This window comes from Homarus americanus, unplaced genomic scaffold, assembly GCF_018991925.1.
Source record: "Homarus americanus isolate GMGI-L3 unplaced genomic scaffold, GMGI_Hamer_2.0 scaffold2539, whole genome shotgun sequence".
In the NCBI taxonomy this organism is placed as follows: Eukaryota; Metazoa; Arthropoda; class Malacostraca; order Decapoda; family Nephropidae; genus Homarus; species Homarus americanus.
This window is the reverse complement of record NW_024725489.1, coordinates 6,185,045-6,200,395: the sequence shown is the minus strand read 5'-3', so window position 1 is coordinate 6,200,395 and position 15,351 is coordinate 6,185,045. Positions and strand designations below refer to the sequence as shown.

Below are 15,351 nucleotides of genomic sequence, written 5' to 3'. Positions count from 1 at the left end.
CACTATATTCCTTAGTTATACTTGTAAAATAAACTTGGTCTATGTACAGTAGCATAGAAAACGGGACCAAAATAAATGTCACTGTGTCAGGTCCTCGGCTGCAAAATCTTGTGTAAATTGAAAAAAAATCCTATATTAAGATGGCAGTAAGTTCAACACAGCAAACCATTAACTATGGGAGACATGTATGGCCTAATGGTAAGGATGTTAATGCTGGAAATGCTGGAAATGCTGCAGATGAAATACGTCGACAAAAGATTAACTCGGTGTGGACAGTTAGCATGGAAGAAATGCTGATTTACTTTGTGAAAGCCAACCCCCTGTTATGGGACCCCAAGCACCCACACTTCACCAAGCCAATGCTCAAGAGGAGGAAGGTTGATGATATTGCAGCTGTTATTCAAAGAGATTCTGCACCTAATGGGGAATTCACTCTTACTGGAGGTTTGTATAAGGTCAAGTGTGTCAGATTTACCTGTAGAGACACACACAATAATGCAGATGAGGTGAAAAGGTAAACACAGGTAGTGGCAGGTGAGAAATATTTTAGGTTTTTAAATTTAGGTTAGGTTAGGTTAGGCTGAAAATTTATTTTTCTGATATTTTTGATGTGTTTTGAACAACTTCCAAATAGGTGCATGACCGAACTGATAATTTTTCAGATTTTTTTTTTTAAAGAATATTTTGAGCTTTGAGACTAATGATGAATTAGTAATTAGAACTCCAGTGTAACCCTAGCTAAGATCATGAGCATTTGAGTTGGAAGTGGTGAAATTTGTTATGCAGTACAGACACAGCTTACAGTCATGCACATTGTTCAGTGAGGTTCTGTTTATAATATAGTAAGGAATTTGGCCATTGTAATCATTTATAAAGAGATCCTTAACTATTGCCTAAATATATTAGCTACAGTACTCATCTTACAGAAGATATTTGGAGAAAATATAGAAATATGCGGAACTTCTTCCTACGAGAAGTGAAGCGAACAAGTGAGAAGCGACGTGAGTCTGGAGATGATGAATATACCTCCAAATGGGTCCATTTCAACAGACTGCGGTACCTGTTAACTCCCTTGAAGCTCAAGCTCAATTCCAATCAACCAGATTTTTCCAGCAATGAGGTAAACTAAGTATTACACTTCACATGTTTCACAAATGTATAACAGAAGGAGTGCTTCAATTTATGAAAGTGATACATTCCTGAAAACCTTTCATAAATTGCAGAGGTGGTGAGGTAGCTATTCCACCATCATTCACCCAGTAACCCCACCTGCCACACCATCACCCTTAGCACCGACCACCTAATACGGATTAAATAAACTTGATACTGTACTTCTTTATTAATGTTATAATGATTAATACATATGCTTAGAAGTCTTATTTCCCACAAAAAATTGTTTTATAATGTTTTTTATGTTTGGGGGACTTTTTTCCCCCCTAGGAAGAGTCCAACTAATTACCCAAATGTAGCTGCAATGAAGTCAAATAATGGTTCTACATGAATAAATCGGACTGCCAATCACTTCTCAACTAGTATTTGGTGTCACAAAGTCAAAAAAAATTGGAAAACTTAATTTAATCAGGGTTAATAGATCGCGTGCATGTGCCGAGGGAGCGAGTAATTAGATATACATTAGATACTGTAGGTGAATTGTTACATTGATAAATACATATTGTTGTTAAGGAATGAGATTAAAATTAAAATTTATAGATATTTAATGTGAACATCATTGCAGATAGTAAATATATTTATATTTTTTTATGCTATATCTGTATTTTTTTTATTTTAGGTTGGAAACAGGTATTCATTCTTGAAAGAAGAAAGGCAGAATATTAGCACAGCTGTAAATGAGGAGAATACCAGGCTGCAACAGGACTGGAGGGAAGAAGTGAGAGTTGGTGGGGAATGGGAAAGTGTCCCTGAGCAAGTTGCCTCTACTTCCAATATGTCAGTCGGATCAACATCAACTTCTCAGCCTGTGCACGTGCCTGCCAGTACTGAACCCTGTGTACCACCAACAAATCAGAGAAAGCCAAAAAATCCTAGACTAATGAATTCTGACGATTTACAAAAGGCTGCTAAAGTTTTACAGAGCTTTGAGAAAGATCCAGGAGATGTTGCTGAAAGTTTTGGAACCTTTATTGCAACATCACTTCGGACTCTGTCAGAAGAAAGTCAGCACATTCTTATAGCAAAAATTACTCGGGTGATGGCAGAATTTCATTCAGAAAAATGAGAATGGCCCTAATATAATTCATATACTGTTCTGTAATTCATAGTCTTTCTACATGATAAAGTCTCTCTGAACCAGACACTGTCAACTGGACATATACAATGATTGCATTTGAAACCGTCCATTTTTTCCAAACATTCCTGCATTTTCAGTCATACTTGCCCCCCCTCCCCAAGTCTGAATTTATCTTGGAAGCTACACAGATTTTCTTACGGTTTGATTCTCCCCAAGGGCATATGACAATGCTGATTGGCTGTTATATGACTCTTCCAAGGACCCTAGGCTGTGATTGGCTCCTCTCCTCTCACTGTGACTTGGATCCTCTCTCCCCATCTAACCCCCAGTTCTTTTGTGTCCTGATGCCAAAATTTTGTGATGTGGTGACATTGCCTCATTTATTAATAAAATGTGCAAGAGATAAATATTTAACCATGCCTAAAGTGACAGCCAAACCTTTGGGGAGGATAGAGAAGAGAAAAACCATTGGTAATGAAACTAAAACTTGAAATAATGAAGATACTAGTGGTGACCTGGTGTGTAGTAGTGACATAACACTATTCAGATATTGCAGTGCTAATGGACCACTTCAAACTTTTGTTATGTTGTATTTATCTTCCACTCCACTTTCACTGTATGGAAGATTACATTGAAAATACATGAAAAAGTACAGTACAGTACGAGAGGTTTACTGTCCTGTACTTAATGTCCTTTATTTCCTTCTACACATTTCTGTCTCCATTATCCTATATTTTATTTTATATTTTGATGGTTATACAATTGGTTTATTGGAAAATTGCAAGAGTAACCAGAAAATATATTATTTTGTCTGGTTAAGAAAATGTTTTTAACTAAGAAGTCTTCCTTAACCAGATCGGCTGCCCCCTGATTTATTCAGATAAGAGACTTTATTGTGATTGAAAGCACTACGGTATTAGTTATAGCAGAAATCGTATGATATTGATATTACAGTATTTGATATGTGAAGGTTGACTTTTCATATATTTTTTGTACTGTATAACAGGGTTTTCTATTGTATTTAATGTTAATAAATTCCTACAGCAGTTTGTACAATGTGAATTTCAGGAATTTTTAAAGGAACTAAGCAATCATTAGGGCCAATTTTGTGTGTGTACAGGAATACCCCAGTTATCGCATGGGATGCGTTCCTAGAAGTCCCTGCGAATATCGGGGCACTTTTCCCCATAAGAATTATTGTAAATGGGGGTGGGGGGAGATGCATTCCCAGACGGCAACTTTTGCCACATACTGCATTTTTCAATATACACTCCTCAATATCTGAGGCCATTAGGACTAGGGTCACATGCATACTGTAGTACTGAACCAGGAAATGTGAGGAGTAATTAAAATTATACTAATAAATAAATAAATAAAAAATACTGCATTGCCAGTTAGCAATAGTTTCACTACACACGGGGGACGGGAGCGGCTGAGATCTCCAACAGTAATCCCTCCTCCCCCAATCTGTGGGCTAACTACTGCGCATGTAAGAAATGTTTATTGTTTATTCACTTTACGTTTTTGACCTTATGATAATTATTTCTTTTATTTTTTACATATTCTACATGAACGATTGTGTATGCATGTAACAGTAAAAAAAATAATATATATATACAGTATATGAAAATTGCATACGTATATCTACCCTAAATTACAAGTTGATTAATAACAATAACACCGCTAACAGTTTGATCCAGTAGGGGGAGGGCCAGGTCCCCGACACCACACCTCCCTCCCACTCCACTCTGCCTCTCTGTGCTGATAATTATCAGCATACTTACTGCTGTGGACATAAGAAATGTTTATTCTCTTTATATTTTTGACCTAACGATAGTCATTTCTTTTAATTTTATTTTTTCTTGCACATTCTTTATGAAGAACTGTGTGCATGTAAAAAAAAAAAAAAAACAACTACATATACAGGTACAGTATCTACTCAAAGTTACGCGGTTTGGAAGTACAGGTGTAGGGTAAGCGTCTCCCGCATGTGAATTTTCAGGCACGAGCTCCCTGTGAATGGTCCCATTGATCGTTAATTTCTAAACTGCACGGGTCAATACGCATTGAAAAATAAAATAAAATCACTCGTGTGAAGTGGGCCTTACATCAGAATATGAGAGCTGCATCTAGTTTGCCCTGTTAGATATATTTATGTAAGGTATCGTAATTTTTAATTTGCGAAGAATCGGGGTATGCTTTGAAAATATCGAAGAGGGGTGTTAAAATATCAATTGCGGATAAGTGGGGTTCCAAATAGCGAGGTATTCCTGTAGTTGTATGCAAATAAGCTAAATGTGTACTGTATGCTACCTCATTAATGTCATTATTATATTATTTATGGCCTGTGTGGCCTTACAAGTGACCTGAGATATACATCATTACTACTGACCCCTTCTAAACAGAGCTGGTCATTGCCCAGGGAGCTTTCAATTCATAACAGCAGAAAGGTACTGTCTGTATGGACAATATTACAGTAAGCTAGACACTGAGTGCACTTACACCATAATATTCAGATTCAAATTGGTGGTTATTTCAAACCTAGTAAGACATTAGGTCTAGCATTGTTAAATCACATTTCATAGCCATATGATATTCTCAGTCAAATCACTTGGTTCCTAGCTTATGACTGAATGTTGATTGCCTGGTTTTCTGAGGTCCAATGATTAATGTTGTCCATATATTATTTTTTAAATATTCATGAACAAGGTTTTTTTTTTTTTTGCTGCCATTTTCCATGTTGTGGATCATTGTATTTATAGTGGATATAGATTTCGTTTCCTGGACACTTTATGAATGAAATTAATATTTTGAGGATATATTAACCTTTTTGGATCCAATGTTTTTCAATACTTGAAGAGATTGTTTTTATTTTTTGTGAATTATCAAAAGAGAATACAGAAATCAGAAGTACAGTACAGTGATTTTCGGTTAACGTAATTTGATTAACGAACTGCCTTCCATAAGGATCTTCAATTCGGTTAACGAAAAAAAATTCGCTTAACGAATCTTACGAACCGACCTCAACATGTTTTCGCTTGCACTGACCGGGCAACCAGCTTTAGTATCAGTCCGCCAATACATTAATCGGTTCTAGGGCTTAAATTCCTTACTATTTTTGTAAATATCAAGAAGTTTATACTATTCAATAATTTTAAAAGTTTAATATTCAATTTTTTAGTCATTTTAACAATTATTGAACGAAATTGAAGGTAAAGTGACTAGTTTAATGCGCGGCATCCAGCCTCTTAACACAGCAAACAGGCGTCAGTCTCTCTCTGTTTTCACTGGAGGTAACATCTTGCTTGAGACTCTCTTCAACTAAATGCTTTTTGTCTGTGTTTCCAAGCAAATTATTGGTCATTTTGAAATATATTTTATATATTGACAATATATAATGCAGTGCAGCATTGATTTAAAGAAAATAATCTTGAATTAAACCAGAGAGCTAAAATTTTATGGGTGAAATGGCACCATGGGGTGACTTCTCTTCCACCCCAATGCCTTCTCTTCTTCCTTCTCCTCCACCCCCATTCTAAATCCCATCATCATCATCATCATCCAGGAGCCTTCTACATACACACCTCAAAGTAAGTGAACTTTTCTACCATTTTTGTTGAATTTAGGAAATGAGCTGGAACCAATACCCAAAAACCCATTGAAACAATGGAGAATACAGAAATCAGAAGTACAGTACTGTACTTAAATATGGTACAATACTATGATAATTCATTACCTAATTCCTATATACAGTGGGGTATGCTATAACGAATGGATTCTATTACGAATATTCCTATAACGAACGGTTTTACCTATAAAATTGAGAATGCTATAACGAACGAAACTCCTACAACAAAATTTTTTTTTCTTTTGTTTTTTTAATATTTTATTGTTTTTTTATTACAAGTATTAATTATATTCTTTATTTCAGGGGTTTAGATGCATATTTATGCACTTTTTTACAATTTTTTTCAATTTTATATTATATTTTTCAGTGTTAAGTGGTTGTATTTGGGGGCCTGGAACGGATTAATCCTATAATGAACGAATGCTATAACGAACAAGGTTCTAGAACCAATTAGATTTGTTATAGCATACCCCACTGTATTAGTCTTTATACCCCTGGAAAGAGCCTTTTAATCCTTATTCCTGGTAGTTAAGTTAAGAAAACCTTATTTACATCTGATAATAGCTCTTAATCTAAGTTTATTCAATAAACATGTTCATGTTAGGATCATCCAAACCTTTTCCAGTTTCAAGGAGCAAGGGAGACCTCTTGGGTAAAATGATCAATCCAGTTGTCTAATTTTGTTTTTCTTTTGTGTCATTGTTGTGCTTTCTAGCTTGGAATTCATCTGGAACATAATGATGATCAACTTTTACTTTGAGCTGGCTTAAATCACTTGGTCACTTCTTAGGACATCATCCATAAATGGATGATTGAAATACCAGATTCCATTTGATGGTCATGGGATGAATAAAGTGACTGAATTCCCTACTTCCTTCTTAAAATGAAGTACAGCACATAATTAATAGAAAAATAAGAGTGATTGGGTACTGAATTCTGTATGACTGGGTTTGGATTCAAAATGTAGTGAATCCAAGTATTGGAATATTATGACCAGGTACCTCATGGATTAAACTGGGAGTGAAGCTTGTTAAGCATCCAGTTTACAGCCAATCAGTGTCCATACTGACAGTGCTTTCCTATGACTAGGCACTGCATGTTCCCTGGGCAAAGGCACGCTCTGCCTGAGGGCACTGAGCAGTACAGTACAGTACAGTAGTATATCTTGCAAGGTTGAGTTCTTTCAGCAGTGAAATGGGATTTCAAGCTTTTGTCCTCTATTTTATGAATATTATTGTTCCTTAATATATTTCTTTGTATATAAACTGAATTATTCTGTATTTATGGTATAATTATATACTGTGCCCTGATTAGTGTTGTGTTATGTACTGTATTTTCAAATTAATTCTAAGTGAGTAGATGAAGATTGATTTCCATTACATTTGTCCTTGAATTCATTATGTAAAACAAAGTTGTTTTGAAAGCATTAATTCCCTTGTAATAGACTGAAATTACTCGGCGAGTGTACAGTGCTTTCTCTCTTACGATTAAACTAATGCAGTGCATCTCTGTCTTTTTATTAGCATGAACAGATTTGTTTTTATTGTAGCTTTTTATGTACATTTAGTATAATAATTCCCATACATCTAATGAATATACCAATCCATGAATACCTTTCATGAGCAGTATAGTATACTGTACAGTGGTCCCTCAGTTAATGAGCGCCTCGGTTAACGAGATTTCGGTTAACGAGTTACCTTCCATAAGATTCTTAACTTCAGTTAACGAGCAATCCCTCGATTAACGAGTTTCTTATGAGCCAACCTGAACATGATTTCGCTTGCATTTGGCGGTCCACCAGCTGTAGTATTAGTCCACCAATACAGTAATCAGGTTCTAGGGCTTAAATTCCTTACCATTTTAGCAAATATCAAGAAGTTTATGCTATTCAATAATTTTAAAAGTTTAATATTAAATTTTTTACTCATTTTAACAATTATTGAACATAATTGAAGGTAATGAAACTAGTTTTATGCGTGCCATCCAGCCTCTCAACACACCATACAGGCGTCAGTCTTTGTATCTTTTCAGTGGAGGTAACATCTTGCTTGAGATTCTCTTCAACTAAATGCTTTTTTCTGTTTTTGCAAGCAAATTATTGGTCATTTTGAAATTTATTTTACATATTGACAATATATAATGCAGTGCAGTGTTGATTTAAAGAAAATAATCTTGAATTGCACCAAGAGAACTAAAATTTTATGGGTGAAATGGTGCCATGGGGTGACTTCTCTTCCACTCCAATGCCTTCTCTTCTCCCTTCTCCACCCCCATTCTAATTCCCATCATCATCATCCAGGAGCCTTCTACATACACACCTCAAAGTAAGTGTACTTTTCGACCTTTTTTGTTGAATTTAGGCAATTTTCGGTGAGCTGGAACCAATTACCCAAAAACCCATTGAAACAATGGTTTCGGTTAACGAGTTTTTCGGTTAACAAGCAACCTTCTAGAACGGATTGTGCTCGTTAACCGAGGGACCACTGTACTGTAAACAACTATTTTCTTCACTATGCATTTTAGTAAATTCTCCAGGAAGTGATAAAAAGTTATTTTTTTACTGAACCTGGGATGAGATTTTTTTTTTAACATAAAGACTGTATAATTATCTGCCCATTATGGTATCGATAGTAAATAAATACAGTACTGTAGTTATACAAATTAGACAGTGTCACAGCAGACCCTCACAGACAGTGTACCTCACAGACAGTGTCACAGCAGCCACACCCTCACAGACAGTGTCACAGCAGCCACACCCTCACAGACAGTGTCACAGCAGCCACACCCTCACAGACAGTGTCACAGCAGCCACACCCTCACAGACAGTGTCACACACAGACAGTGTCACAGCAGCCCCCACACACTCACAGACAGTGTCACAGCAGCCACACCCTCACAGACAGTGTCACAGCAGCACACACCCTCACAGACAGTGTCACAGCAGCCCACACACTCAGACAGTGTCACAGCAGCCTCACACACAGACAGTGTCACAGCAGCCACACACACCCTCACAGACAGTGTCACAGCAGCCTCACACACCCTCACAGACAGTGTCACAGCAGCCTCACCCTCATAGACAGTGTCACAGCAGCCACACACACCCTCACAGACAGTGTCACAGCAGCCTCACACACCCTCACAGACAGTGTCACAGCAGCCTCACCCTCATAGACAGTGTCACAGCAGCCACACACACCCTCACAGACAGTGTCACAGCAGCCTCATCTTTACAGACATACAGCATCACACTATCTCCAGATCAGCTATTTTCGTTTGTAAAAAGAGAAACTACATAAAACAAAACACAAATTATTAATTCAATATCTTTGGGCCAGTCAAGACAGGCCCCTGCTATAGTCACTGATACAATGCAGTTGTAGGGGTATCGAGATATTAATGTTGTCTAGCACTCAGGATGGAAGGAAACTCTAATGTGGTTTTCTTGTATAATATATAAGTTATATGAAGACAGTCTGGTGCTGGAGATGCCGTGTGGTGGGGGAGCTGCTCAGTAGAAGACGTTCGGTGAGTAGCGTGTTGAAGGAGGTAGATGTGCAGGAGCTTCGTTAGAGAAGATGTTGCCTGTTGCTGGCCTCCTGGTTGAATAAATGTTAACAGCTAGGAGCTTGCTGGAGGAGGTGTTGCTTGTTCAGGAAAATGGGCAGAATGAGAGTTGGTTGGTGAGGAAGCTCAGAGAAGGACATGCTCGCTGGCGGGAGCGAGGACCGCCAGGCAGGCGAGGAGAAGAGAGGGGCCGCCAGGCAGCGGCGGAGGAGGAGGTGTTGCTTGTTGTAGAAGTGAGGCCGGAATCATTTCTCAATGGAGAGACAGAGCTTATTTACCCAGCAGCCGCTATGAGTTATGTTGGGAAAACCCGAGAAGTCGCCGGTGAATAGTTTCGTTGCTAGGCAACGGCACGTTGGAATGTGATAGCAGGTGGTGACTGCTACGCAGTTTGTAGGGGAGACGTCCACTACACAGTTATGTATTACAGGACTGTGGTCCCACAAATAAAGTCTACAGGCATAGATTCACGCCAATCATCCGATTCCAAAAGACCATTGTTATACCACGATAAGGTTAATTAATTTGAAGTAATTATTTTAGTACACCTTAAATATATAATTGTGTTAATTTAATATTTAATTTCTTACACGGGAATTGCACTGTTAATAAAATAAACATATTGTTCAAATAAACAGTTTGTATAGTTTTGTTGTAAATATTCTAGTGTACAATATTTAAAAAACTTGTTTTTATACATTATTGTATTGCAATTATATTTAATAAAAAAATCAAATTTTGTTAAGATCTAGGCAGCAGCTTGCAGTTATGTTCTCATTCATTTACTGACATCATCGTTACAGTATTTGTAGGCTGTAAAAATGGAATTGTATGCTCTATAAACAAGATGGTGTGTTTTATGTTACTTATATAAAATGCATGGGCCAAGAGAAAAAATAATTAACTCCTGTTCCTTCCACAGAAAACCTGAACAAAAGAGAGTACAGTAACATTTATCCATTTGAGGGAGAACTTGTAGTGGATACCTCCCCTACAAACGCTGTTTGTCGCTGAGTAGCCGACCCCGCGAATTCCCCAGTGTATGCCTCGTAATCTAGGTCAACCAGCGCCGCCTTACATGACGAAGGTCAACTATTAAGCCACGCCTACCTCCGCTATATAAGGCCTGACCTCGTGGTGACCATCCCTTCTTCTACCTACACCAACCAGCAAGCAACACCTCCTCCTCCGCCTGCCTGGCGGTCCTCGCTCCCGCCGGCGAGCATGGCGGCCCACAAGCTGGTCCTCCTCTGAGCATCCTCACCAACCAGCTCTCTCTACATCACGCTTGTAACCACGCTGCCACTTCCCAGCACCAAGCTGGTACATCCAATACAACATGTATACAGAGAGCACATTGTGAGTTTCCTTTCTCCATCCCATCCTGAGTGTGAACCAAACATCTCGTACCCCACAAACTAACCTAATGCTGATGTTAGCGTTAAGTCACGGTCACATGTGCTATATAACACGTGTTATTTACTACTATGTGACATGTTCGTGAATATTTTGTGAAATTTCATGTTATAGTGGATAACAAAAAATCAAGGTTTACAACATGTTAGAAGTTATCCGTTTAAGTCGGAAAAAATCACAGGATGTTACAAACTTGTTTAATAACATGTTATAATTGCGTCCAGACAGGTTTTTCATAACCTTTAGTTTATACATTCACTTTGCTCCAGTCAGCTAAGATGTGAGCCATTAGTTCTCTGACTGGAATGAGATCTCTAAAATGTGTCTTTTGTACTAAATTTATGCCCAATTCCAGTAATCAGTTATCCAAAGTCAGAACTCAACATCCTCATAAAGTTTTTGAAACTACCATAGCACCGTACTTCACCACTCAAGTGATCCACGTCGTCACGTTTCAAATCTCCCAAAAGATCAGTTAGCACTGTACAATACTGTATTGTCTTCTCGGCCGCAACGTGGGCTGTACGAAGGCCACCTAGATAGTGAGTGACCTTGGCTGTACTCGGAACCTTTCCTTCGTACCTCATTATTAAAATTTGCAGGAAGCAAACAAATTGCCCTTGCGGCAATCACGACCTAATCACTCCAAATTTCCATATCGACTAGTGTGCTTAATAGCACTGTCTGTTGATAATAAAAGTTAGGAGAATGTTGTTAAAATAATGTTATTACTGTACTGCTTCAACAACGATAGTTTTTAAGCGCGCAGCAAGGTTTTGATGGCATGTCTAGTTATTATGTTATTTACTTTTTGTGCCATTTATTTATTTTTTATAAACAGTTTCCATTTGCTAATATGTACAGTTTTTATGAATGTCCTGAAAATGTTCTTGTTTTGAATTTTGATTTCTTTAAATAACTTGTTTTATTGCCCTATGTAATGTTATGTTTTGTATAGTAATGATTGTCCGGAGCAAGTTTTTCTTGATTGTTTTGTTTTGACTTTCGGTATTTAAAATGTGTTGGTGACAGTTGTGTACACGTTTACACCATAACAGCTGGCGAGGCGTACAGGAGAGGTGACCATAACAGCTGGCGAGGCGTACAGGAGAGGTGACCATAACAGCTGGTGAGGTATACAGGAGAGGTGACCATAACAGCTGGCGAGGCATACAGGAGACCATAACAGCTGGCTGGAGAGATGACTTAACAGCTGGCGAGGCATACAGGAGAGATGACCTTAACAGCTGGCGAGGGCATACAGGAGGTGACCATAACAGCTGGCAGAGGCCAACAGCTGGCGAGATACAGGAGAGATGACCTTAACAGCTGGCGGGCATACAGGAGAGATGACCTTAACAGCTGGCGGGCATACAGGCGAGAGGTGACCATAACAGCTGGCGATACAGGAGAGATGACCATAACAGAGAGAGATGACCTTAACAGCTGGCGAGGCATACAAGAGAAGTGACCATAACAGCTGGTGAGGTATACAGGAGAGTGACCATAACAGCTGGCGAGGCATACAGGAGAGATGACCTTAACAGCTGGCGAGGCATACAGGAGAGGTGACCATAACAGCTGGCGAGGCATACAGAATGACCATAACAGCTGGCGAGGCATGACCTTAACAGCTGGCGAGGCAGGAGGTGACCTTAACAACTGGCGAGGCATACAAGAGATGTGACCATAACAGCTGGCGAGGCATACATGAGAGGTGACCTTAGCAGCTGGCGAGGCATACAGGAGAGACCTTAACAGCAGGCAGAGACATACAAGAGAGGTGACCTTAATAGCTGTACAGTAGAGGGGACCTAAACAGCTGGCGAGGCATACAGGAGAGGTGACCAACAGCTGGCGAGGCATACAGGAGGTGACCATAACAGCTGGCGAGGCATACAGGAGAGGTGACCATAACAGCTGGCGGGCATACAGGAGAGGTGACCAACAGCTGGCGAGGCATACAGGAGAGATGACCTTAACAGCTGGCGAGGCATACAGAGATGACTTAACAGCTGGCACATATGACCATAACAGCTGGTGAGGGTATACAGGAGGTGACCATAACAGCTGGCGAGGCAGGAGTGACCTTAACAGCTGGCATACAGGAGAGGTGACCATAACAGCTGGCGAGGCATACAGGAGAGGTGACCATAACAGCTGGCGAGGCATACAGGAGGGTGCCATAACAGCTGGCGAGGCATACAGGAGAGATGACCTTAACAGCTGGCGAGGCATACAGGAGAGGTGACCTAACAGCTGGCGAGGCATACAGGAGACCATAACAGCTGGCAGCCCTAACAGCTGGCGGGCATACAGGAGAGGTGACCATAACAGCTGGCGAGGCATACAGGAGAGGTGACCCAACAGCTGGCGAGGCATACAGGAGAGGTGTGGCGAGGCATACAGGAGAGGTGACCTTAACAGCCGAGGCATACAGGAGAGGTGACTTAACAACTGGCGAGGCATACAAGAGATGTGACCATAACAGCTGGCGAGGCATACATGAGAGTGACCTTAGCTGCTGGCGGGCATACAGGACCTTAACAGCAGGCCAAGAGGTGTTTAACAGCTGGCGAGGCATACAGGAGAGGTTGACCTTAATAGCTGGCGAGGCATACAGTAGAGGTGACCTAAACAGCTGGCGAGGCATACAGTAGAGGTGACCATAACAGCTGGCGAGGCATACAGGAGAGGTGACCATAACAGCTGGCGAGGCATACAGGAGAGGTGACCATAACAGATGGCGAGGCATACAGTAGAGGTGACCTTAACAGCTGGCGAGGCATACAGTAGAGGTGACCTTAACAGCTGGCGAGGCATACAGGACTGGTGACCATAACAGCTGGCGAGGCATACAGGAGAGGTGACCTTAACATGTATTCATTATGCCAGTTTCCCGGTTTGCAACAAGACAAACACCTGATTCGTGCACGTACAACTAGCACGAGAGAAGCAAGGAATAATTAATTTTAACTAATACACTAATAACTAGGTCGTGATCCAAGCGCCTAAGTGTTGACAAATAGCACTCAACTAATTTGACCTGGAACAAATCAGTAGTACTCAGTGGTTCATTCCAGGTCAAATCAGTCAGTTTAGTGATAACTGAATTTCATAACGCCAAAGCCTATTTCACATTTTCAAAGTGTATTAAAACTTTATGTGTTCCCCTTACCAATGTATACCAAAACTTTATAAAAAAAAAAACACGTAGACTACAATTTTTTCGCTACAGTAGGTAAATAAACTACACGGGTTTAATCGGAAGTTAAGACACGTCATCAACTTTAACTGTACTTGGATATAAACTTGGGTTAACGTCACTATTATTTTGAGCAACTCGAGGAAAAAATTTGTCTCGCTGAAACTCTCGTCACGTAATTACCTCAACTTGTTAGGTAGAGCTTCGATTTGTGTGTTTTACGCTTGTTTAATTGCAGTTTTTTTAGACCCTCTCTCGTGATTTGGGGAGATGTAAAGGCGTAGTATAAAGAAAACAACAATATATGAAGAGTTCTGCGATACAACAGGAAGAGTTTAGACCACCACGCTACCGGGGGCTCAGTTCTCTTGATGCCTTATGGTGAACTTGCTGAGGTTAAGGTGAAGTGATAATAACGTAGGATCACCAGGCAGTCATACGGTACTGACCTCGACAAACACCTTGATACTTACACCCACTGACCTCTGTAGTGTTTACAACCTATGTCGTCATTTACGTAAACACAATCTTTTACATAACGGATGACAATAGCAAAGATAAACTAAGTACACCAGAAATGCATTATGGAAATACTTGTATAGAGTTTCCAGTGGACCTTTAACTGTCAGCCGGCAGTATACGTCAGCCAGGGATACCCTTCAACAGCAGCAGTATCCATCAGTCGTCAGCCACCAGTAGTAACACCCGTCAGCCATCCGTAGCAACACTCGCCAGCCACCAGTAACAGCATTCGTTAGCCACCAGAAGCAGCACTCGTCAGTCATCAATAGCAGCACTCGTCAGCCACCAGTAACAGCACTCGTCAGCCACCAGTAACAGCACTCGTCAGCCACCAGTAACAGCACTCGTCAGCCATCAATAGCAACACTCGCCAGCCACCAGTAACAGCATTCGTTAGCCACCAGTAACAGCATTCGTCAGCCACCAGTACCAGCATTCGTCAGCCATCAATAGCAGCACTCGTCAGCCACCAGTAACAGCACTCGTCAGCCATCAATAGCAACACTCGCCAGCCACCAGTAACAGCATTCGTCAGCCACCAGTAACAGCACTCATCAGTCATCACTAGCAGCACTCGTCAGCCACCAGTACCAGCATTCGTCAGCCATCAATAGCAGCACTCGTCAGCCACAATTAGCAGCACTCGTCAGCCATCAGTAACAGCACCGGTTAAACAGCAGTAGTCAGCACCCACCAGTCAGTTGCAGTCAGCAGAAGCACAAGAGACTGAGGCAGGCGTGGCAGGCCGGTGTGCGACAAGTTCAC

General features: G+C 40.3%; 1 protein-coding gene across 1 annotated transcript; it reads left to right on the top strand.

Moving 5' to 3' along the window:
* Positions 1–54: 54 nt before the first annotated feature.
* On the top strand, positions 55–3,088 carry LOC121865060. The gene is made up of 3 exons (XM_042364390.1): positions 55–444; positions 927–1,120; positions 1,790–3,088. The coding sequence occupies exons 1-3, from the start codon at positions 141–143 to the stop codon at positions 2,234–2,236; spliced, it is 945 nt and encodes a 314-aa protein (XP_042220324.1). The 5' UTR covers positions 55–140; the 3' UTR covers positions 2,237–3,088.
* The last annotated feature ends 12,263 nt before the right edge of the window (positions 3,089–15,351 follow it).